At 44.2% G+C, this 23,828-nt stretch overlaps 2 protein-coding genes across 9 annotated transcripts in view; both read left to right on the top strand.

Moving 5' to 3' along the window:
- The first annotated feature begins 2,342 nt into the window (after nucleotides 1–2,342).
- THSD1 (thrombospondin type 1 domain containing 1) lies at nucleotides 2,343–23,499 on the top strand. Its single transcript, XM_032496238.1, is given in 5 exon segments — nucleotides 2,343–3,206; nucleotides 6,764–7,729; nucleotides 17,324–17,482; nucleotides 21,849–22,357; nucleotides 22,359–23,499. Coding segments are annotated over 5 exon segments (2,571 nt in total). The 5' UTR covers nucleotides 2,343–3,148; the 3' UTR covers nucleotides 23,238–23,499.
- The window catches only part of LOC102509320 (phosphatidylinositol 3,4,5-trisphosphate 3-phosphatase TPTE2), a 90,867-nt gene continuing 74,635 nt past the window's right edge, over nucleotides 7,597–23,828 (top strand). For 7 of the 8 annotated variants that reach the window (XM_014554980.2, XM_032496243.1, XM_014554981.2 and 4 more), the window contains exon 1: nucleotides 7,597–7,729. The gene's annotated coding sequence lies outside the window, so the exon portion shown is untranslated. Of the gene's footprint in view, nucleotides 7,730–17,350; nucleotides 17,483–23,828 lie in introns of those variants that run through there. The other variant, XM_032496240.1, reaches the window with a different exon arrangement.

A 23,828-nucleotide genomic window follows, 5' to 3' on the forward strand; every position in this document is an offset into this window, starting at 1 on the left:
GGAGCCGCGCGCGGAGCGTCAGGGCGCAGTCCCGGGACGCGGGCTGCCGCGTGCGCTGCTTCGCCGCTCCTGAGGCCGCTCGCCCGCTGCTCGCCTCGCCACCTGGCCCGCCGGCCTGCGCCGCCGCGCCCGCCAGTCCGACAGGTAAGAAGAGCCTTCCGGGAGCGACCTGGTGGCGCTTCTACCGCGGGCTCCCCGGAGGCTCCCGGGACCCTGCCACCCCACCCTCCCCGCCGCCGGGAAGCACAGGTGGACCGTTCCCTCCAAGCACCCGGTCCCTTTCCCTCGCTCTTTGGTGCTCGGCCCCCGGGGACACGGGTTAAAAAGATGTCATCTCCGCATTTCGGAGTCCCAAGTTCAACCTGAACCCGGCGCTGCCCTGGCGCAGGTGTGGCCGAGGGACTGAGGCTGACGGTAGACGGGTGTTGAGTCCTAATAGTTGGAAACCCTTGACTAACGGCGTCTGGGAATCTAAGCGTTTCAGAACAGGTTTACTTCTTTCCATAAAGAAATCCTTTCTGGGTTACAAACAGTATGAGATATGTGTATTTCAAAACGGTCCTCATTTTAAGTGGGCTTTGTGCTGACGACATCCGCAGCACTAAATTTCTGAGCATGAACTTGACTTTTCGGGCCTTGGGAAAGCTGAGTCCATGTGGGGAGCGCACAGCCGAGTAGAGGTGAGGACGCTGCACCCGACCCATGGGACCAGGCACTGCCGACTCGGCCGAATTTATAAACATAGACTGTTTACACGAGCTGCTTTGGAATTAGGGATTTCCTCCTAATAAATATTACTATTAGGTATTCACACGAGTGTGTGCATGTTTGTCCGAAGGGACCATATCCCTTTGCTTCTTTTGTTTTTCCTTTTATTCTTTAGTAAGTCAGTGGTCCCACGGACTTTAGCGTAATTCAGTTTCTTTTTCTGAAATTCTGAAGACACTGTAGGGGATACAGAAGCTGATTTCAGCAAGAACAGGGGATCTGAGCTTGGTGTCAGGCCGTTAGCCATTGAGAATATTCACAACTTCCCCCGCCCTGTAGCTGACACATTTGGAATTCGTCTATAAACCTTTATGTACGTGAATGGTATATAGAAGGTTTTTAAAATGTATATAAAATATGCCTAAGTTCTTATTTTCTCAAAATGGTTCTCAAGCCAAACAACCTGTTGGAAGAAAATAAGGAAGTAAGATTTAAAAAGTAATTAAAGAAGCATGCTATCTTTTTTTTTTAAGGTAGTACTTTTTAACCCAGTATTCCATTCTGTTATGGGATGCTCTGTTAACATCTTCAAATTAGTGGTTGAGCCAGTAAAAAAAAAAAATCATCATTTGTTTTCAAAAGCTGGAGAGCATTTAAAAAATCCATATGATGAAAGCCATTTTATAGTTTATAAAATAAACCAGCTTATTTTCAGGTAGGCTGGATTATTTTATAATTCTATTTCCAATTAGTTCTAAATATAGATGATCACTGTCTATATTTAGAATATTGTCTATATTTAGAATAGTACTATTTATCACTGTCTATTCTGTCTTACTGGTTATTTTTGTAAGAAGGAAAATGTATTATAATCACAAAATCAGTTGTGATTAAGAACTCCTTTAAAAAATGATTGTCATGGAGAAGCAAGCAATTTGGGAGAAGCCAGTTCAGCTTTTGGGAGCTGGGGATTGCTTGCTTCTCCTTACTTTGGTTACTGATTATCAGTGACTTAAAGGAAGCTGTTAATTGCCCAAGTGCCCACGCTTGCTCCGGAGGTATGATGATGCTCACCTAATGTCTTTGTCCAAGTTTCCCTGTTCATGTTCAAGGAAAGGATTGGGTCAAATCTATGTCCAGTTTCAACAAAACTGAATTTCCTTTTTTTGTTGTGGAGGGTGGGAGCCCTAATCATCTGCATAATTACACTTCATATCTCTGCTTCTCTTTGAGGAAGTACAATATTTCCTTTGTTCAACTGACTCCTACAGAAAGAAAGCTCATAGAGACACACAATTTCCTTTCCATTGAATTTTTGATTATTTCAGTCAGTCTTCTTAATTCCCTGAATGTCTGTTTTATCTGAAGGGATGTGACATATATATATTTTGAGTATAATATACTTATTAAAGATAGATTAACTGTGGATAATGGGGGAATGTAAACATTAAGAAAATATATATTTGGTTATGTTCAGTGCCCCATAGTTTACTAGACTCAAGTATGAAAAAAAAAAACTGGCATATAAATGCCCTGCATCCTATTTGTTGTCTAATAGTCTATATCAAAGTAAGTGCCTCTTCCCACAAATCATTCTGAACCACTGGCCATCAAGGTCTTTCCTGCCCTCCTAGGTGGCCTGGGAAGATTGCTACATGAAATCATCTATCTCCTGATACATGCCAACAGCGATGAGTGTTGGAAGACCGACAGAAGATGATAGCTTGTTGTTTATCTGTTTTCTCTTTTGAGTGCCCTAACCAAGGAGTCAGGGCCATATGGAGTTCACATTTAATTGCAATACTTTGGGTATCTTTTTTTTTTTTTAAGATTCGATAGTTTTGGTATAGCTCCTAGGCATTAAGAAATGAAGCAATCCAGATAACACACCAGTTGTGCAAGAAAGACAGTGTTAATAAACCCATTTGTGGAAGCAAGGCAGGTCTACACAGCATGATGCAAAATGAAAAATCTTAGTAAGCTGATCAATGTGAAATGCCAAGCATTTAAATATGTGAAGATAGATTTTCCAGATTGGCTATCAGCTTTGATGAAACTAAACAAAGAATAGCTAACTCTCCACTTAAGGACCTGCTGTAAAGATAAGAGACTTGGTGTTTGCAAAGATAATCTTGGTGTTGGGCAGACCTGAATGTTCTTAGCAGGTGAGCTGTATTGGAAGGAAAGGGACATGTACAATTACAGATCACTTCCCAGGGGGAACATTAATGTCCTTGCTGTTTTCTTTTCAGTATTAACTAGGAAGTTTGACTTCTGAGAATGGTTTTGTCATTTCAGGATTACTATTTTATGAATCACATTGAACAGAGCCAACATTTTTTTGAGGTTCTAATTTCAGGTGTTTTTGAAAAAAAAATTCACAATTTGGATGTGAGAAAGGACATGAGGAGACCAAGGACCTGGGATTTTGCTGATCAGAATGAAACAAATGTTGAAAGACTTTTCAAATCTATTGTTGATGGTGCTCTGTGACTATGGTGAGTGTTGTGAGTGTACTTCATGCTGTGGGTACCAATGAGCAAACATAAATGTGAGGTTTGTAAATGCATTGATGTTGATGACCCTACATGAAAGAGGCAGGCAGGGACTACAGTGCAGTGCCTTTTAAACTGTGATTCTTGCAACCCTGGGTTCTCTTAAGGTTCTGCATTTTTAATTCAAATTTAACTCTAAATATATTTTTAAGTCTTTAAAAAAAAAAAAACCTAACTCATTTCACAAATTGGAGACAAGCATGTTGCCCTGAGTTCTTTTTGACTGAGTTCCTAGTATTTCACTATTATACATTAAACTGATCACTCACACACATGCGCAAAGTGATATATTATATATTGGGGTTCTACATCAGATTTCACTTGACAAGTATTTGCTGCTAGAATATCTTTGGAATAAATCTGAATTTCAGTCCTTGCCAGTTGTGTGCCTTAGGCTACTTTCTAAATCTCTTTCAACCTTAGCAATGATATTGACTTCACAGGGTTGTGATGATGATAAAAAAAAGAAATAAAAAATGTGAAACACAGTGAATGTCTAAGCACATAGTAGGTGCTTAATGTTAGTTTTCTTCATTCAGTTTGATTCACCTAAAAATTGAGTTCATTCTTCAGAGTTTTATGCAACTAATAAACCAATAGACTCAAACATATAATACCCATTGTTTTTTTTTATTATTTCTAAATATTTCATAGACATCTAAGCATTTGATGGTATAAGAGTGGAAATTGTTTTCAAATTGATGAAGAAATTATCATCCAAGAGACAGAGAATCCTGGCTCGTACAATACCAGTTAGATGGACCAGACTGTGTAATTGTTCCTTTTGTCCAGCGAATCTCCCCCCTCAGTCTTTTATTTTTTAAGAAGTTTGTTTAAACCACAAGACACTTGATTTGCAGAAAACCAATCTGGGATTCATTTCTTTTAAAGTCCTGTATCCCTACTTAAAAACAGATTTCTCTACATATAATAGCCTCATACACAACATTTATAAAAGGGTACTTTGTTTCATAATGATAAAGACATCAAAGTTTTCCATTTAAACAGTCTGCAAGGATGTTTGTTATTGCTGAGAGCAAAGTATCTTACTGGAATATAAAAATAAAAGCTGAGAATAAAGTAGAGCATAGAAGGTGAGTGCAAAGGCTACTAGTGGAAAAAGTGGGATTTTCATAGACCTGTTTTTTTCCCCCTACTCCATTTGATACTGATCAAAATATACCCTTACTGGTGAGATTTTTTTTTTTGTAAAGCAACATGCTTATATTGAAACGCCAGTTCCTTTAAATACAACAAAGGAATAGTGAGAGAGGAAATGAAAGAACAGAGAAAGTATACTGTAGTAGTCAGGATGTGGTACAACCAAATTGTAGTTTTCTGGATGAGAATGTATTCTTGCCTCTAAAAACAGGAGTTGGAGAAGAAAGCAGCAGGTTCCCTCTTCAGTACACACTTTCTATCTGCTGCTGTTGGAACCCATCAGTTACATCTTTTTCCTCCATTTCCAGTGGGGCATGTATGTCTCTTTCATTGACTGGCTGCCCGTCAAATCTGATCAGCCTCATTGATAACCTTGTCACTGGCAATACACTTTCATTAGTTACCTAAGTGCTGTATGCCTGTCAGTCTTAAAATGCATCACAGAACCATTCTGCCCCATCAGATGCAAATGAAAATATTCTCAGTCCTGACTCCTTCCCTGGGCTGCAGTGAGCTCTTCAGCCACCTGTTCACAGAAGGGTACCCGGTCCACTCTGAACCAGCACACGAGCTGCACCCAAAGCAACCACCTTCCTCAATTTTCAGTTGCCTCCACCCAAAAGGGGGTATCCCTCAATTTCTGTATCAACTAAGTTAAAAAAAAAAAAAAAAAGAACTTTATCCTACTATGGTTTTCAAGCAAATGGTGTTTAAGCATTCAGTTCTATCCAACTTTTATATATTTTATTTCATCTCATCTTAAATAAGAAATGGGTGAACAGCTCAGCTCATTAAAACAAACTGACCTTTATGTGCCAGCATTTTCATGTGTTGATTCTAATAATCATTGATTGAGTATATGTAAGGGTATATTTAAAGACTATCAGGGGGAAGGTATAGCTTGAGTGGTAGAGTGTGTGCTTAGCATGCACAAGGCTCTGGGTTCAATCCCCGGTATCTCCATTAAAAAAATAATTAAATAAATAAACCTGATTACCTCCCCCACCAAAAAACACTCAAACAAAAACAAAATTAAGGCTGTCAACTCATGTGACCCATTGAGGTCCTTTGGACTTATGAAACTTATGCGTTATTATTATATTAATATACTATTGTGTTGTATTATATCATTATGTACATACAAGAAGACTAATAAATTCATACTTACATATGTTGTTTTTCAAACCAAAGGGCCCTTCAGTTCCTTAAATCTAGAATGTTTCTTGCCCTAGCTATGGCCAGCTGATTGTTGCATTGCCAAATTCTGTCTCTTTTGATATGTATTTGGATAGGGTTCAACATAGAAACAAGGATTCTTGTGTGTCTGCTTTCTGCCCTTTACTTCGGCGACTCTGATGGATCTCTTTTTAGAAAAAAGATATGATTGAGCCTAAGTGAGTGATACTTGTGGGCGAGCACTCATCTCTCCTACTAGGCCAACAACAGTTACTGTAACGTCATTAAAATCACCAAGGACAAGCTTAGCAATTCCATAAACGTTCACTCTGTCCCTTGGATAACACATGCAGAATAGAGTGTCAGCGTTTCTTAGTCATCTAAAAATGTCTGCCTCATACAAATGGAACGCACTGGTTCCTTTACTGGTGGCACGGCTTAAGCACTTGTCTTGAATATCAGAAAACAGTCACAAGTTCAATTGGTCATTGCACAACGCGGGGTTCCTTCTGCATAGGAGGAAATCCTGGTGTAACTTACAGCCGGCCCTCCGTGTCTGCTTTTCCTGTATTTCTGCATTTTGCATCTGTGGATTCAACCAACCACAGATCGACTAGTAGTGTAATATTTACTATTGAAAAAAATCTGCATGTAAGTGGACCGGTGCAGTTCAAACCCACATTGTTCAAGAGTCAACTGTGTATTTAGGGTCTTCCATTTTTAGTAATCTAGAGCGGTGTGTACTGCATCATTTAAGTCAAGCTTTCTCTTACTTCACTGTAAGTCCATTTCCCCCAAATACCTAAACACTACAGTATAACTAAAGGGAGAAAAGCGAAGTGTTGAGATTTTTATCTTAAGAATTTTCAGGTGTTACTCTTTTCATCACAGATATAATACATTATTGAATGTTACAGATTCAGAGCATTTATCACTAATTCATTATTTTAAATGTAACCCCATTTAAAGATGAAGAAACAAAGCCACTTTAGAATGGAAACAGCCCAGGGTCTAGCTCCCAGGGTCAGCACTCGGCATCCTTTCATATCACCCTTGGCTCAATTCAAACTTCTCGTGTCTCAAATGTTGTTTTCATTGATGTCACCAAAATAGTGCTGCTCAGATACACCTTTTTAAAACCCACTCTGACCATTTCCTTTCAGTTCTTGGAGAAGCTGAATATCTCCTCTTGGGGCAGCCGGGCCATGTAGCGCTAAGCAACAGCACAGTGTCTGTGGATTTCCAGTATTTTGATGGTGCCAATGGGACACTGAGGAATGTCTCGGTCCTGCTGTTGGAGGCCAACACCAATCAGACTGTTACCACCAAATACCTCTTGACCAACCAGTCCCAGGGGACGCTCGAGTTTGAGTGCTTTTATTTCAAGGAGGCCGGCGACTACTGGTTCACGATGACTCTGGAAGCGACAAACAGCAGCACGCCAGGCCCCTGGCGGGAGCAGAGCACCTTTCTGAAGGTGGAATGGCCCGTCTTCCACATTGACCTGAACAGGACATCCAAGGGCGCAGAAGGCACCTTCCAGGTGGGGCTTTTTACAAGTCAGCCCCTGTGCCCATTCCCCGTGGACAAGCCTGACATCTTGGTGGATGTCATCTTCACCAACAGCCTGCCAGAGGCGAGGCTGAGTCAGGGACGGCCCCAGGAGATAAGAGCCAGCAAGAGGGCGGAACTCTCTCAAGGTCAGTGGGTTGAGTTTGGCTGTGCATCCGTGGGGCCCAGAGCCTTCGTCACCATAGTGCTGAAGTTGCTCGGCCGAGACTCGGTCATTACCTCCGCGGGCCCCATTGACCTGGCCCAGAAATTCGGATACAAACTGGTGATGGCGCCGGAACTCATGTGTGAGTCCGGGGTGGAGGTGATGGTGCTGCCCCCGCCATGCATCTTCGTCCAAGGGGTGATTGCTGTCTTCAAGGAAGCCCCCAGACGCCCTGGGGAAAGGACCGTTCGGCTGGCTGAAAACAGCCTGACCTTGGGAGAGAGGCGAACAGTATTCAACTGCACTTTGTTTGACATGGGGAGGAATAAATACTGCTTTGACTTTGGCGTTTCAAGCAGAAGCCAGTTTTCTGCGAAAGAGGAGGAGTGCATGCTAATTCAGAGAAATATAGGTTGGTATTGATATTTAAAAATAATTTTATTGAATTGGTGCCTTCATGCAATCAAAATTATTGAGTATAAGTGAATTTGATTGTCTGTGAACTGTATCGTCATTTTTATGGTTCGCTCCTCATAATGTCCCGAATGGCATTAGCATCCTTGTCTGAAAATGAAGAATACTGGTAAGCATACCCAGCTCACTGCTGCTTAACCTCTCCAGGTCTCATTTTCCCCATCAATGAAGTGGGGATAATAGAGTATCTGCCTCAGAGAGTTCTTAGCATTTAGTGAACTCATTGTGTACAGTTCTTAGTATAGTGCATGGCATATGGGAAGGACTCTAAACGTCAGCGATTATTACATTGTATTTTAAAAACTATGTTATTGCATCATATGGCAAGTCCATGGCAGGTATGACCAGAATTCAGAGCTAAAACCCCAACTGTATCTAGTAGCTTCGCACTTCCTTGAGGTGAGCCTGTCTCGTTCTCTGACATCCTTCATTATAAGAATGCAGCCTCTCTAGCGAGATTTCAAAGGAAGATTTCTAAGAACTTCTTCAGACTCTGAATTCCTTGCATAATGCCCTGCCTAATCACAAAGAAGTCGGGTTATTACAATTCCATCCATGCCCCATGCTCCTCTTTGCATTTCTTTCCCTTTTCCTGGGTGTAAGCCTGGTCTTGGCAAGAGGTTAACCTGGCAGAGATTGTCTGGCTCACTTACACGTGCTCTTACCTACAACCCCACTGAGCCCAGGGCTCCCAGGCGGTCCAAGCCTCCAAGCATCCAAATTCACCCACTTCTCTTTAGAAGTACCTCTTCCTTGACTCTCTCCCCACCCACTGGCTGCTTCCTGCTTGCACTTGCCTCTCCAGCCGAGATACCGTGGCCCAACCCTTTAATCACTCTCCTACCCACACTCTAAACTCCTCACCCTGTCATCCTTCCCATGCACCCGCCGGGCACACCCCGGCTCTGCGTGGACCCGGCCAGCCACCCGCCCACTGCTCCCAGGCCGACTGGGGCCGCTGTGGGTGGATCATGCCTGCACCCTCAGCAGGGCCAGTGAGGGGCCCTGGCGCTGGTGCTCCTGTCCTCAGCTCTTTTAGCCCCTCTCTCCTCGGGCCTCCCCTGCCCCTGGCTCATTCTCAGAGCTGACTGGCTCCCATCACTCAGAGCAGCTGGAAGCCATCAGGTGCGAGCTTCCTCACCCTCCACCAAAATACCTGCAAGCCTGAGGCCTCCGTCCCATTTTCTTCCCTCCTTTCCTCTCACCAGAGAAGCAGTGTCATTGCTCCAGTATCAGGTCAACCCTCCCCTCCACTGCTGATCCCAGCCCCTCTGTTCTCTCAGGAACCTTCTGTTAATCATTATCCCCTCCTCTCCTCTGTCTCAGCTTTGAAATGTACTCAGTTATCTCACTTGAAAACAAAACAAAATCGCCCCTCATCCCCCTGTTCTCCCCAAAAAACACCCTCTTTTTTTCATCTTCCTTTTACAGCCCTGGTTCTTGAAAAAGTCACCTGTACTTTGGAATTTAGTTCCTAACTCACATTTCACTTTTCAACCCCCTCCTAACTCACCCCCTTCCCCTGAAAATGCTGTCACTAAAACACCCAGCAAATGGCCTCCAGGTCCCCAAATCTGGGGGACACTTTCCATCCATATCTGTGTTGACCTTGATTCTGTGACAGCACACTCACCTTGTTCACCTCCTGCCTCCCTGGCTGTTCCTTCCCGTCTCCTAGCCGGCCGGCTCCACCGCCCCATCTCATCTCTTAAGTGCTGGACTTCTGCCTCTTATACTAGAACCTCTGCATTTCTTTATCTTCACACACTTGCTAAGTGATTTCTGTCCGGATGCTCATGACTCCAGACTGGCATCTCTCCCCTGCATCCGAGTGCTGAACAGTTGTCATCCCTCAGATGTCTCCCAGGCACCTCAAAAGCAGCACACCTGGAACTGGACTCATCATCTTACCCCCTAAACCATTCATCTCATTGTTAAAACCAAAAGCCCAGGAGGCTTCCTCTTCTTCACCTCCTATGAGTAGTAAGTCACTAGTCCTATGGATTTCATCTCTTCCAAAGAATCTCTGACTGTCTGAATCTGTCCATGTCTCCCCAGTTCCACTGACACCACTTGGTTTAAGCCTCCATTATCTTCCACCTGGACTCTTGCAACAGATTCCTAACCGGCTCTCTCGTCCCATCCACATCATCCTCTCACTGCAGCCAGAGAGGGATAGCTGAAAATTCAGGTCAGCTGAGGCTGTTCTCTTGCTTAAAATTTACCAATCACCTCACCTGACACCTCACTCTTATGAAGACACCTCACCACACAGCTCTCCATGGCCAGGCTGTCCCCCAGCAGTCACCATCCAGGGGCTGGAGACTGGGAAACCCTCCTCGCACCTTCACTAGTTGACATGAGCCCATCCCCCAGGTCTTTTCCTGGGTTCCTCCCTGGCCGGAAGCTGGCACACACCCTTCATTCCTCTTTCATGGCATGTCACTTCTGTCATAGCTTGTTCAGTGTCTTTCACCCCAGGCCCCCACCCCAGCCCCTCGCCCAGATTGGACAAGCTCTTTTGGTGGCAAAAGCCAACTTGTGCTACTATTTATGAAGCTATTTATGATCTTTATTCAACCCACTTTTTTCTGCCTGGCACAAGAGAGGTGCTTAATACATGTTAATTAAAGTGAAAATTGAACTTCGATGTGGCTAGTCTCAGCTAAGTATCAGTGGAAAAACAGTAATGTTAAACTAACCATTCAAGATATGCTTTCCTTTTCAAAAGAAGTTATTGTTAAAAGGGAAAAAAATTCTAATTGACTGAATTTAATGGAAGCAAGCCAAGAGGAGTAAAGGAATTGGGAACATTTGATGAAAGATCTTGGGAGCAGGAGGTCTCCCTTGTTGGGTCTCCAAGCTGTTGGGCTTCCTGCAGACCCTTCCACTCAGTGTCTAAAGACTGGGTTTCCCACAGCAGCGGGGAAGACCCTGGGAAGGGGCAGGACAGGGAGTGGTGCTCTGTGTCCAGGCTGGGGTGGTAGGGCTGGGAGCAGAACCCCAAGCGTCTCAGTTTTCCTGGAAACCCCAGATTCCCTGCGTGGCCGCTGTTTGTCTGATCGATGGAATTTATGCTTCTGATCAGAACCTCGGTGCCTTTCCTTTTTTTTGGTATAAATGTTTATGACTGAATCGAGTTCTCTTTTCATTTTCCATTTAGATGGACAGCTTTGACCAGCAAAGACTGTCTTTTTTGCCAAATGGCATCATTGAACCCACTGTGACGTGTGAGCCACTGACTCACAATGAATTTCTCATTAGATCCTTTTGAAAGGGAATAATGGGTTTGATATTAGGACCTTAAAAAGGTAAATAATAATTTACAGCCAATATATAATGTTGCCCCAAATGATTATGATCTTCATTTTTCCTACTTAGGGTGAATGTTCATATGTTTCTCTGCAGAAATGTTATGTGTGTGGTTATGGGATATTGCTGGGGGAGTGATGATAACATGCAGAAATCTAAATTGAGAAATTCTCGATTCCGAACTTATCTGCTCCAAGCATGTCGGATAAGGGATGATGGACCCTGTACCTCAAGGCAAAATATATATTTAGGGCAAAGTTGAGAATTAATTAATAGAGGGTAAAAGTTCATAGTCACACAGGTTTTTTTTTTTAAACTTAGTTTTTTTTTTACAAATAAAAATAGTATATATTTAATGCACAGTTTTTTTGATAATTTAAATTTGTTGGCCATCTTCTTGTTTCTCTGATTCGATGGTCTTGTTTTTCTTTCATAATGTAACTGAACAAGAGCTTTTACCAAGAATAGGAGTGCTGCCATTCTGTCATTTTCTTCTTCTTTTTTTTTTTTAAATTTTTTTAATGGGAAGGGGGAATTAGGTTTATTTATTTATGTAACAGAAGTACTAGAAATTGAACCCAGGACCTCATTCATGCTAGGCATGCGCTCTCCCACTGAGCTGTGCCCTCCCCTCTTCATTCTCTTCTTATTTGCAGGTGCTTAGGTATCATCTTTAATTCTTTGCCAGAATCTTTTTAAGCCATTTGTCCACCTAGTTAGTTTACCTAAAACAACATACAATTAAAAAAATGAATATAAGCAGGCCTTTGGATGCTTCAATATGCCACAGTTTTCTGAAAGTGAATGAACCAGTAAAGCCTTCCACCTGGTGGGACACCTGCTTCTCCTTCGGGATTTTTTTAAGACCAGTGGACATACTGTATGTGACCATCTGACATAATCAAGCCAACATCTATATAGTGATTACTTTGCGCCAAGAACTCTCCTAAGTGCTTTATGAATAGTAACCTATTTAATCCTCATTATAACCCTAAGAGTTAGGTTTATTATGTTGTCAGTTTTATAGGGGAAGAAATGGAAGCACAGAAAGGTTAAGTAACTTCTCCAGGTCAGTGGTTGGTAAGCGACTTCACCACCGTTGGTGGTTAGACTGGCCTGAGCATTTTACTGTTTTCACTGTTCTGTGCTGCCTCCCGTACATTCAACTGATAATCTATATATTAAACAATAGGAAGCTTTTAGATCGAAAAAACGTTCCAGTATTTTCCTCCTCATCTCACTGGTTCATCTTGTGCTGCTCACTCCTCTGGAAAGACACGTAACCCACTTCGGAGCCCACTGGCCCAGGCATGAGCATGACTGGTCTGATGTGAGTGAGCCTTGTGCTGGGCCTTGAAAATCTGAACTGGTGGTCCAGGTGCCTTTGCTCCCACTGCTGCTTCTGGCTACTCACTCATGTCTATAGTATTTTCTTATAAGCATCTGTTTTTAGTTACTTTAGCCTCTTGAGCAAAATGTCTTGCAGATGTGAATATTTCATAGTCTGTATTCCTTCAGATATTCTTGGGAGTGGAAACAAACCTCCCTTTTCCTATTCCAGACAAATCTGGCAAGTGGCCTGAAAGGCATTTATCCTCACCAAACAGGTTTGTTATGTAGTGGGAGTACATGTATGGACATCTGACCAGGACAACACAAAACAAAACAGCCTTTCATTCATAAAGTTGGACTATTTAGAATATGGGTCACCTTACGTTCATTTCTAGTTCATGAACTACAGCTATCGAGTGAGTACCCATTCTGCCAAGTATGAACAGAGATCTTCAGGGAACAAATAGGATTACTTAAGGCATTTGTTAAGTTTTGCCTGATTAAATTTGTTCATTGCTTTATTTGAGTGATTTCCCTTGTTTCCTGTTTGATTAATATGGTTTAGAAATGAAAGGACATAAAACATAGTTTAAGTGTTTATTTTTTGTTGTCGATGAGCCTACCAGCCATGATTTTACTTTCAAGGAAAAAGACACATTTCAAAATGAGATTTTTTTGACATTAAGATTGATGCTTTTATCAAAACTTTCATTTTTTTTTTTCTGGCTCCCACTAATGGGAGCCAATAAGAAAAAGACCAATGTTCTGTCTTTTTATTTTTATTCTTGGATAATAAAAACATGTACATGCTAAAAGTTTCAAATAAACAAAGGGGATACAGTGAACACAGATTCATGTTCCCCGTATGTTTTAGTTTGACAAATGACTTTATGTATTGAAATAAATTATATCTATATAATTTTTAAAAAGAGTTAAGAAAGAATAACAAAAGGACTCTTAGCTTTTGTAATTCTACCTTTTGTGGTCTTAAATATGAGCCCAAGAGAAGGATAAGCTATATGTTGACTTAATTTTCCATTATATTTTACAGTAGTAGAGTTCCCAGTAGACTTTTCAAAAATAAATCACAATACTTTTAACTCAGAGAGACTGACCATGAGCTTCCCAAAGCTTTTCATCCCTGGGAGCTTAGTGTCTGAATAGCTCTGAAGCTTGAGGACAAAGCTGGCTTGTTATTCTGCCATTTGAGGAGCTGAGGGTGATGATCTGGGAGGCACAGAACCAATATTGTGTTCATTGGGACCTCTGGATGGAACATAGTTACCACACCTCGGTTGATGTTGGTCCAGGATACTGGTTTGTAATGAATGCTCCCACCCTTGTGAAAATCCCAGAGACTTTTAATTGCTATAAAGAACTCATATTCCATGACTCACTCCAAAGATTGCACCACTTGGCTCACCTGAGAATGTGTCAGCTCTGCGTGTTTTTGTAGTGCTTTGTACGCCCTTGACTCCATTATGAGTTTTTGTCCTTAATGATGAAGAGAGACTTTGGGGCAGAGGATATTTTGGTGCCTAGTGTGGATGTGATCTGATGGGTGTTGGGGTTGGATGGGTGCTGACAGAGAAGGGACTTAGGATAATAATTTATAGGAGGTTCTTCATTTATCCTGTCTGGCAGTGATTACATACATGCTTGGAAGAGAAGTTTACATTTGTCAATCAGTAATTATTGTTCTGGGAGTGTTTTGTATATATTTTGAAGCTCTGGTGTTAGGCATATTTCCCGTTTCGGGTCGTTAAGGCTCCTTGCTCAATTGACCCTTTTATTATTATGTAACATCCCTCCTTATACCTGGTAATACTCCTTGTTCTGTAGTCTACTCTGATGTTAAAATAGCCACTCCGGTTTTCTTTTGATTAATGTTCACAAGGGAAAACTTCGCTCATCCTTTTACTTTTAACCAATAGTGTATTTGCATTTAAAGTGAGTTTCTTTTGAACAGCATGTAGTTGGGTCATGCTTTTTTATCCAATCTCACAATCTCTTTCTTTTCATTGTTGTTTAGACTATTTATATTTAATGTAATCATTATGTATACCATCTTGGTAGTTTTATATTTTTTCCTGTCTCTTCTTTGTTTTTTTTTTTAACATTTTTTATTGATTTATAATGTTTCTTTTTCTTTTTTTTTTCTGCCTTCTTTTAGATTAATTGAATATTTGTTATAATTTACTTTAACCACACTATTGGTTATTGTTTATACCATAAAATGTTTTTAAGTGGTTGTCCTAGAGTTTACAGTATACATCTTTAATTACTCTCAGTTTACCTTCAAATAACATATATTGCTTCACATGTAGTGTAAGAACCTTATAACAGTACAATCCCAATTCATTCCTCCCATTCTTTGTTATATATTTTACTTTATGGATGCTGTAAACACAGAATGAGCATTTAGAAATAAGAAAAAGTTAATTTTATCTTTTCCTCTATAAATGCTATTTCCAGCACACTTCATTTCTTTATACAGATGCAAGTTTTTGTCTGGTATCATATTCCTTCTGCCTGAAGGATTTTCTTTTAGCATTTCTTATAATGAAGGTCTGTTGGCAGTTAGTTCTATTAATTTTCATTTGTCTGAAAAAGCCTCTATTTCTCCTTCATTTTTGAAAGATATTTTCACTGGATATGGAATTTGGGGTTAGTATTTTTTTCCCTTCCGTCCTCTAGAGATGTCACTCCATTGTCTCTGGCTTGCATCATGAAAAGTGTGCTGTAATTCTCATCTTTATTCTGCTGTATTGGATGTATTTCCTGCCTTGTCCCCTCTCTCCCGCCACAGCCTTCAAAGTCTTCTGTTTGTTTTTAGTTTTTAGCAGTTTGAATATAGTGTGTCTAACTTTTTTGTCTGTTGGCTTTTTTGTGTGTATACTACTCCATGTTTTCTGAGCATCTTAGATGTAGTTTGGTGTTTTTCATTACTTTTGGAGAATTCTTGGACATTATTCTATTTTCTTTTCCTTCTAGGATTCTAGTTATGTGGCTGAGAAACTACTTGATACTATCCCACAGCTCTTGGGTATTCTGTTTCATTCACCGTTTTTTTTTTATTCCTCTTTGTGTCTGAGTTTTGGTGATTTCTATTGACCTGTATTCAGATTCACTGTTCCTTTCTTCAGCTGTGTCAAGTCTACTGTTGAGCCTCTAGAAGGCATTCTTTTTTTTTCTTTTTTTTTAAATTGAAGTATAGTCAGTTATAATATGTCAATTTCTGGTGTACAGCACAATGTCCCAGTCATACATATACATACATATATTCGTTTTCATATTCTTTCTTATTAAAAGTTATTACAAGATATTGAATATAGTTCCCCATGCTATACAGAAGAAATTTGGTATATAGTAGTTAATATTTGCAAATCTCGTAGAAGACATTCTTCATCTCTGGTACCATGCTTTTCATTTCTAGCATTCCTTTGAACTCTTTTTAGTTTACAACTCTCTGATGAAATTTCCATCTGTTCATTCATCTTGTACACCTTTTCCACTAAAATCTTTAACATATTAATCATGGTTAACGTCTTTCTTCTCTGGGAGTTCCAGTATCTGAGCTACTCTGCTCTGGTTATCTTAATTCCTTGGATATTTTATTGTGTTTTCTCCTTTGTGTGTCTCCTAATTTGGGGTTGAAAGTTGGACATTTTATTTAGAAGTGTAGACACTGATAAATAGTATTTATGCCTGGAAATGGGCATACCCTATTTTTGCTGGGCCTTTAGTGTGGGGATTCGGTCAACAGAGTAAGGAATTGAGCTATGTTTGAGTTTTTACTTTGCTATGGCTACCTTCAGTGCATGACTGAGTTCAACATTTTCTAACGTTACTGTATGTTTAGGGTAGGAGTTGGGTGGGAGGGTAGTAGGTTGCCAGAGGGTTTTCCTCCACGCTTCAGTAGCACCCTCAACTTCGGCCTTGAGCCTGCACAGCAGAGAGGCTTTCCTGTCACTCTCGCCTCTCTCCCAGTCACAGACTCTTGTTATTTGATTCTTGGTAACTGCTAGCTGGTGTAGAGTGGGTGTTGGATGATGGGGGTAGGAGAGCGCCTTCTTGTTCTGGTTCAGCCTTAGTCTTAGGCAAGCGCTGTGCCCGAGTCTCAGGGATGGTGCCTTTGTGACAGCCCTGCCTCGCTAATAGTCTGGACCCAGGAGTGACGGATTTTCTTCTTTTTTCCATTTCCTGATAGCACTGGGTCTCAGCTGGTGCTCTTAGAGTGACAAGGTTTCCTGCCTTGTCCCCAGTGGCTGGGGCTTTTGTTGATGGAGCAGATGGGGAGGAGGATCTGGGTGAGGTTTGTGTCTCAACAGTGCTGCTCCTTCCCTCCTTGGGCCCCACCACGAGGGAGCTGTCTCTGGTCTTGTGTCTGCCCTCTGTCCTCCTTGTGAACATCTGGTGAGATCCATGGAGAAGCGTCTCCAAGTGGGTGCAGGTTCCCCCATGGGTAGTGTGGCTCCCGGCGTTCTGTGTTCTCGCACCAGCCCACACGAGGCTTCTGGCGGCTCATCCATTTTTGGATGACTTCTTCAACCAGCTTGGATGAGGACTGCCATCTGCCCCAGGAATCAGCGTTTGCATCCTGCCTCTCCTTGGGAGGAGCCTGGCTTTCCTTATATTTCAGGCCATTTGGTTGTCCTGTGACCTCAGCGCTCTGATGGGTTCCAGAAAGGTTGATGTTTTGTAGCTTGTTCAGCTTTCCTCTGTTGTAAGGGTAGCAGCTCCATTCCAGCTTTCCGCATCTTTGGGAATGTTCTTTTTTATTGCCCTTTCAAGGCCCGAGCTTTGAGTTTTGCTGCTTCATTTGGGTGCAGTTAAATTCTGGTTCTCAAATGAACTAGCACTAAAAGCACGGCCACTGTCCTTGCAGAAACTTGGGGACTGTGGCAGCCATGGAGCCAGTGTAGCGCCACGTGCGGGGACGGTGTCAGAGAGCGTCGCCGCCTGTGCCTCACCTCCTTCCCCTCCCGACCCGGCTGCCCTGGAATGTCCTCGGAGACCTCCCCGTGTTCCCTGGAGGAGTGCGCTGGTAGGTATCCTTCCTCCTTTGGGAGTCTGTCCCCGGAGGGGACTTGCTCAGCAGTAGAACACATGCTTAGCATGGTTCAGTCCCCAGTACCTCCATAAAAAAAAAAGTTAAAAATAAATAAACATAATTACCCCCCCCCCAAAATAAATAAAACATACCAAAATGGAAGGGATGATCATTTCTTCCCAAGATTTTTTTTCCTACTGTATAGCACAGGGAACCATAATCAATATCTTACAATAACCTATAATGAAGAAGAATATGAAAAGGAATATATATGTATATGTGTATAACCGAAACACTATGACGTACACCAGAAACTAACACAACATCGCAAACTGACGACACTTCTTCCCAAGATTTTTTGTTATTTCTCCTTCCTTTACTTCTCTCCACCAACATTGTGGAAAAACATCAAAAAATTCTTTTTCTCCTCTTTATCTCAGAGAAGCCCAGGGCACCACATAGACCATTACTTGTCAAAAGGGAGCAAGACACCCTGTCTTATCCCCTGAGGGATCCTGTTCTTTACCAGCCCTGCCCAGGAGGAGAAGGCGGGATTTCTTCTTGCTCACCTGGAGCCTGGCCTGTCCTTCGTCCTCTAAGCATCCTGAAGGCCCACACGAGTAGGCACTCACTGCATATTTGATGTGAATGGTCTTTGGTGTGATGCTTATGTGGCTCAGTTAGGCTTGTTTCAGCCTGTGGAGCTGAACCCCATTCGTTTGCCACACGTTACAGGAAGAAAGAACCTTTGCTCTTCCCTCACACCATCCCACCTCTGATACACAGCCAGCTCCCTCTTTAGTTGGCTGGCCTTTGCTCTGGTCCTGACCCTTAGGTGAAGTCCTTCTGGCCAGTCCTGACTTCTTCCATTCTCCAGTTCCAGGTTGGAAACCATCCCTTGTTCCTTGTCCCTTTAGGAGCTGGAGGAGTCAGGTGTCTATGTTTGGTCTCAGAGAACCTTGTAGCCAAAACCACCAGCACCTGGCAACGCCCTGACCAGTGTCCCCACCTGTGACCTTAGAAGATCCTTGCTGTCTCTCTCCTCTTTCCAGCCAGTGCCGTAGGCCTTGTTCCCTTTATTCCAGCATTCCAAGGACGTCCTCTCTTCTGTGATTTTCCCAGACAGCCGTAGACCCAGTCTCTGCTTCTAGCCCTCAGCCTGACCGTCTTCTTGCATCGGCCCTGGGCCCCACCCTGAATCTCTTCTTTCTCCAGTTTTATCTCATGCTGTCTTCTAAGGTACTCTTCTCTGGCCACTCTTGTCAGATTCCCTTCACTTTCCACAGCTCCTTCATTGTATGACTCCTTCCTCTCCATTCTATGCTGGCATGTTGTGTTAAGCTATTCCACCGAGAGTTCCATAACACTCAAATGGATTTGAAATCAATTGCCCCTGGATTCTGCTGCACCTTTCGAAGGGGCAGCCATTTATTGACCATGTATGTGCCAGCACTTTAAATACATTACCTCACTCAAAGTGCCCAAAGGCCCTACAAGGTTAAGGATGATTGTGCTGCACTGGGATCTTAAGAGCTTGCTGCCTGCAGGCATTTTTCTAAGTGCCTTGCACATGTGAAGTCAGCACATCATTATCTCCACATCCGGGTGAGGACTCTACAGCAGAGAGAGGGCAAGTTACCTGCCCGAGACCATAAAGCTGGAAAGCAGGGGACTAGATCTGACCTCATACTAAGCTTCTTGTCTTGAGTACTTTGCCTCTATCCACAGGCCAGTCTAACATTCTAGAAGCATCAACAACCTGGCATGAGGAATCATTTTTAAGGATATATGGTATTATCTTCTGGCATCTTACCTCTTTAATCCCAGGTGGGAACTAGAAATTTGTACATTATACATCAGCAGGAAGGGTACATGCTATGGGCATCCCCACTTCTACTATCAGTGGTCCTCAGACAAATGCTTGTGTGGATAAAAATGATTATTTCTTCCAAGTGTCCTCTATTTCCTGTTCAGCCTATTTTCCACTCCTTGGAAATGTAAAGATCTGTCTGCAGGCTGCTTAGCATCAGGAAATCTCCTTCACTTCAGGTGAAAGAGGAGAGATTAGATGAGGCAGAGATGGGTGAGGTCAGCAGCTTTGGGGCTTTTCTCCAGCCTTGGTTTTGAAGGGACCCAGCCAAAGTCGAAGGTGCTGGCTGAGAGGTCCATGACGGGCATTTGCAAGGCTGCTGCCCACTGACACAGCAGCCACTGCAGGTGAAGACGTGCTGGGTCAGGAAATAAGTCTTTCATCATTCAGCTGTCTTCACTGGGTTGAGAGTCTTGAGTTTTGTTTGGCTTTGAAACCATGTTTTATAAAGGTCTGGGTGAAGTTCTTCGTTCATTCAGTCCATCTTGTTCAACATGAGTGTGGGAGGATCCAGTTGCCCGACCACATTCTGTCTGATGGGAGGTTGATCATTTTGCTATTACCTTTTTAATAATGAATCAAATAATGAATATAACATTTACTGAGTACCAGTTAGGTACAAGTTATTGTGCCTGGGGTGGGGGATGCATAGATAAGTCATGTCTCTGTCTGGAAGGGGCTTATGGGACGGTAACTCAGCAGACACAAACAGGAGCAGCACACAGTACGATGTAAAGGTGTCCGCAGCTTGCTGCGGAAGCTAGTGACAATCCATGCTGGGAACACCTCTGTTCTTAGAGGAGGTGATACTTGAGCTGAAGTTTGAAGGCTGAGTAGGTGTCACCTGGCGAACTAGGTGAGAAGGGGAATTTTAGCAAAGGGAGCAATGATGAAAGCTCAGAAGATTGTGGCCCATTAAGAAACCCACAGAACTGACAATAGTTTAATGTGGCTGGAGGATGATGTGTCAGGAGGGAGTGATAAATACGAGGCTGGACAGGTAGGCAGGGACCAGATCCTGAAGGCCCTTGAAAGTCTGAACCTGTGTTGTAGAGGGATCTCTCGGCTGTTAAGAGTTTCTCAGTAGTTTCTCAGTAGGTGAGAAATGCAGCACTGGCAGTAGGGATGCGGCGGAGAGGAGGATGCAGTGACTCTTATGTGGCGAGTGATGGAGAGAGGCATCAAGGATGAAACCTAGGATTCTAGTACAGGCAACTGCAAGGACATCGGTGCCATTCTCTTGAGATCAGACATACTGGAGGAGGTGCCGAATCCAGGGGGAAGATGATGCATCTTGGGCACGTGGAGGTGGAGGTGTTGGTTGGGCATCAATGGAGAAAGCAGAGCTAGTGGGGCCAGGATGGGATCTGGATCTCCCTGGTTCCAAAGTTCATGTTCTTCTCTCCACAGTGGATAAGTGAGTATTATCGAGACCAAGAGAAGAAAAAGTCCCAGAAACTGTCAGACAGTAGCCAAGGCTGCACAGCTCAAGGACTATCAAGACGGCGCTCATTTGCATTTGGCTATTAGATCATTAATGACCTCAGTAAGAGCTGTTTCACTGGAATCCTGGGGGCAGGTTGCAGGAGACAGAGGGACGATGTGGAAGCAGTAAGTCAGCAAATGTGAACTCCTCTTCCTGTAGGTTCTGCTGGGAAGACAAGGAGCAAGATATGGCTGAGGCAGTAGTGAGAGGGTTCTGGAAAGGTCTTTTTGAAGTGAGAAGAGCTTGAGCATGTCTCTGTGACACTGCACAAAAGAGAAGCTGGAGATAATTGGTACAGAGGGACAGTCCCCCTGCAGAAGGGCAGCCTGGAGAATGCTTGGTGGTCTCATCTTTATAGGAAGACACTTCTTCTGCCACTGGTTCCCTAGAGAAAGAGGGAAACAGAGGTAAGTTTAGGGGGCAGGAGAGGACGGCAGGAGAAGCTTGGGGTATACTTGCTTAATAGCTTCTAGTTTCCGTGATCTAGAAGACAGCTGAGGAAGAGGATTACGTAGGGGCTTGAGGGAAGTGGTGAGCCTTTGAAGCAGTATTGTAGGGGATGGAAGAGAGAGTCGCTTAGGGACTCGTGGAAGGATTTGTGAGCAGCCAGGTTTGGGCACTATCAGTACGCAGGGGTAGTGGCCTCAATGTTTATGTTGTTTTCTCCACCGGGGCTCAGGGACGGGGCGCAGCAGCTGATCATTCACGCCTGGATTTATCTGCAGAGCAGGGAAAGGGGAATTGCTCAGTATCCGAGGTCACGGAGTTGAGATTTTTGGCAGGAGAGGGTTTGAGTGATGCATCCTGGGTGTAGGGAGAGAAGTGAGGGCAGAAGGTAGCTGGCGGATGGAGAAAATGGAGGGGTTGGAGATACATGTAAGACCAGAAAGCCTAGTCTTTGTTTATGTTACTTTAACTGCTAGAGAGAGCAAACCACTCAGAGACCTTCTACCCACGCAGAGAAAACAATACCAGAGGATACACCGCTCTTCCTTATTTTGTAGCTTTCCGGCCATCCAGTCAGTCTCCCCTCCAGCCCCAGGGTCCAGTGAAGTCCAACAACATCGTGACGGTCACTGGGATATCCCTGTGCTTGTTCATCATCGTGGCCACCGTCCTCATCACGCTGTGGCGGAAGTTCGGCCGTGCCCCCAAGTGCAGCACCCCCGCGCGCCACAACTCCCTCCACGGCCCCGGCTGCCGGAAGAACTCGGACGAGGAGAACATCTGCGAGCTGAGCGAGGCGCGCGGGAGCTTCTCGGACGCGGGCGATGGGCCGGCGGGGGGCCCGGGGGACCTGGGCATCCCTCTGACCTACCGGCGGAGTGCGCCGGCGCCCCCCGACGACGAGGCCTCTGGCAGCGAGAGCTTCCAGCCCAATGCGCAGAAGATAATCCCGCCCCTGTTTAGCTACCGCCTCGCCCAGCAGCAGCTGAAGGAGATGAAGAAGAAAGGCCTGACGGAAACCACCAAGGTGTACCACGTGTCCCAGAGCCCCCTGACAGACACTGCCTATCGACGCCGCCGCCGCCGCCGCCGCGCCCCCCGGGGACTCGGAGAGCCCAGAAGAGGCGGCCGCCGGCAAGTTCCGGATCAAATCCCCATTCCTGGAGCCACCTGCGGCCGGGGCCGCCGAAAGGCCCACCTCCAGGCTGGCTGTCGCCGTGTCGCCGGCCAGCTGTGCCGTCAGTCCCAGCCAGACCGTGATCCGCAAGTCGCAGATGAGGCACGCGGGCGGCAGGGGGGCGCTGCTGGAGAGGAGCCACCCCAGGAGTTCCCATTTCCGCAGGACGGCGAGCTTTCACGAGGCCAAGCAGGCCCGGCCGTTCCGGGAGCGGAGCCTGTCCACCCTGACCCCGCGGCAGGCCCCCGCCTGCGGTTCCAGGACGCACACCTGGGACCAGGCGGAAGACCGATTCCGGCCTCCGAGTCGGGGCGCTGCCCTGTTTCCGGAGAAGCTGGACCACGGCCAGGGGGCAAGTGGAACCGGTGGTGCGTTAAGCCCTCTCCCTAAATCCCACACCTTGGGGCAGCACACGAGGAAGCCAGACCTGGGGGATCGCCAGGCAGGATTCGTGGCAGGCGGGGAGAGAACGGAGCCTCACCGAGCTCGCAGGGGACCGTCCCCCAGTCACAGGAGCATCTCAAGGAAGCAGCCGTCCCCCACCGCCCCCAAAGATAGCTACCAGAGGGTCAGTCCTCTGAGCCCTTCTCAGTGTAGAAAAGACAAGTGTCAGAGCTTCCCCGCCCACCCAGAGTTTGCCTTCTACGACAATACATCGTTCGGTCTCACTGAGGCCGAGCAGAGGATGCTGGACCTCCCGGGATATTTTGGGTCAAATGAAGAAGATGAAACCACAAGTACGCTGAGTGTGGAGAAGCTGGTCATCTAGACCGAGATCAGCCTGAGACTTAACTCAACCAGGGTTCTTTCCCCAGCCCAGGGTATCAAATGCTCACGTTGTTCTGTAGATTTTTGTGTAACTATTTGTACAGCAAGACAGAATGTGGGGAGGTGGTAACTCACATCACTTTATGCACATGTGTTTTAATTCATAAGGAAGAAGTTATTTATCCTGAACTTTCCCCCTTATTATCCTATTTCTGTTGGCTTATTACTAATAACTATGATAATAAAATTTAAACAAGAGTGAACTAGGGCTTGGTCTCTTGTGAATATGAAAAAAAAGTGACAAGATGCGACTGCGAGTGTAAAATGCTTTGAATGCTTCATTGGCAGTTCCCAGCTTGGAACAAATCTGAGAGTTTCAACTATAAGAAGGGCTGGAACAAAGTAAACTTGCTAACACAAATTTGAATTGTAATTCGTTAAGTTTTATATACTTGAGACTATGACTCCTGCAGGTGCAGTATTGAACAGGTTTCGTATTTGGCTGATTAAGTCAATTATGGCTATTTATGTACTAGGCTCCCTAGAAATGGTGATGCCACGTGGTATTTCAGAACTTTCAGGCCAGAGTTTG

This window comes from Camelus ferus, chromosome 14 (genome assembly GCF_009834535.1).
Source record: "Camelus ferus isolate YT-003-E chromosome 14, BCGSAC_Cfer_1.0, whole genome shotgun sequence".
Taxonomy (NCBI): Eukaryota; Metazoa; Chordata; class Mammalia; order Artiodactyla; family Camelidae; genus Camelus; species Camelus ferus.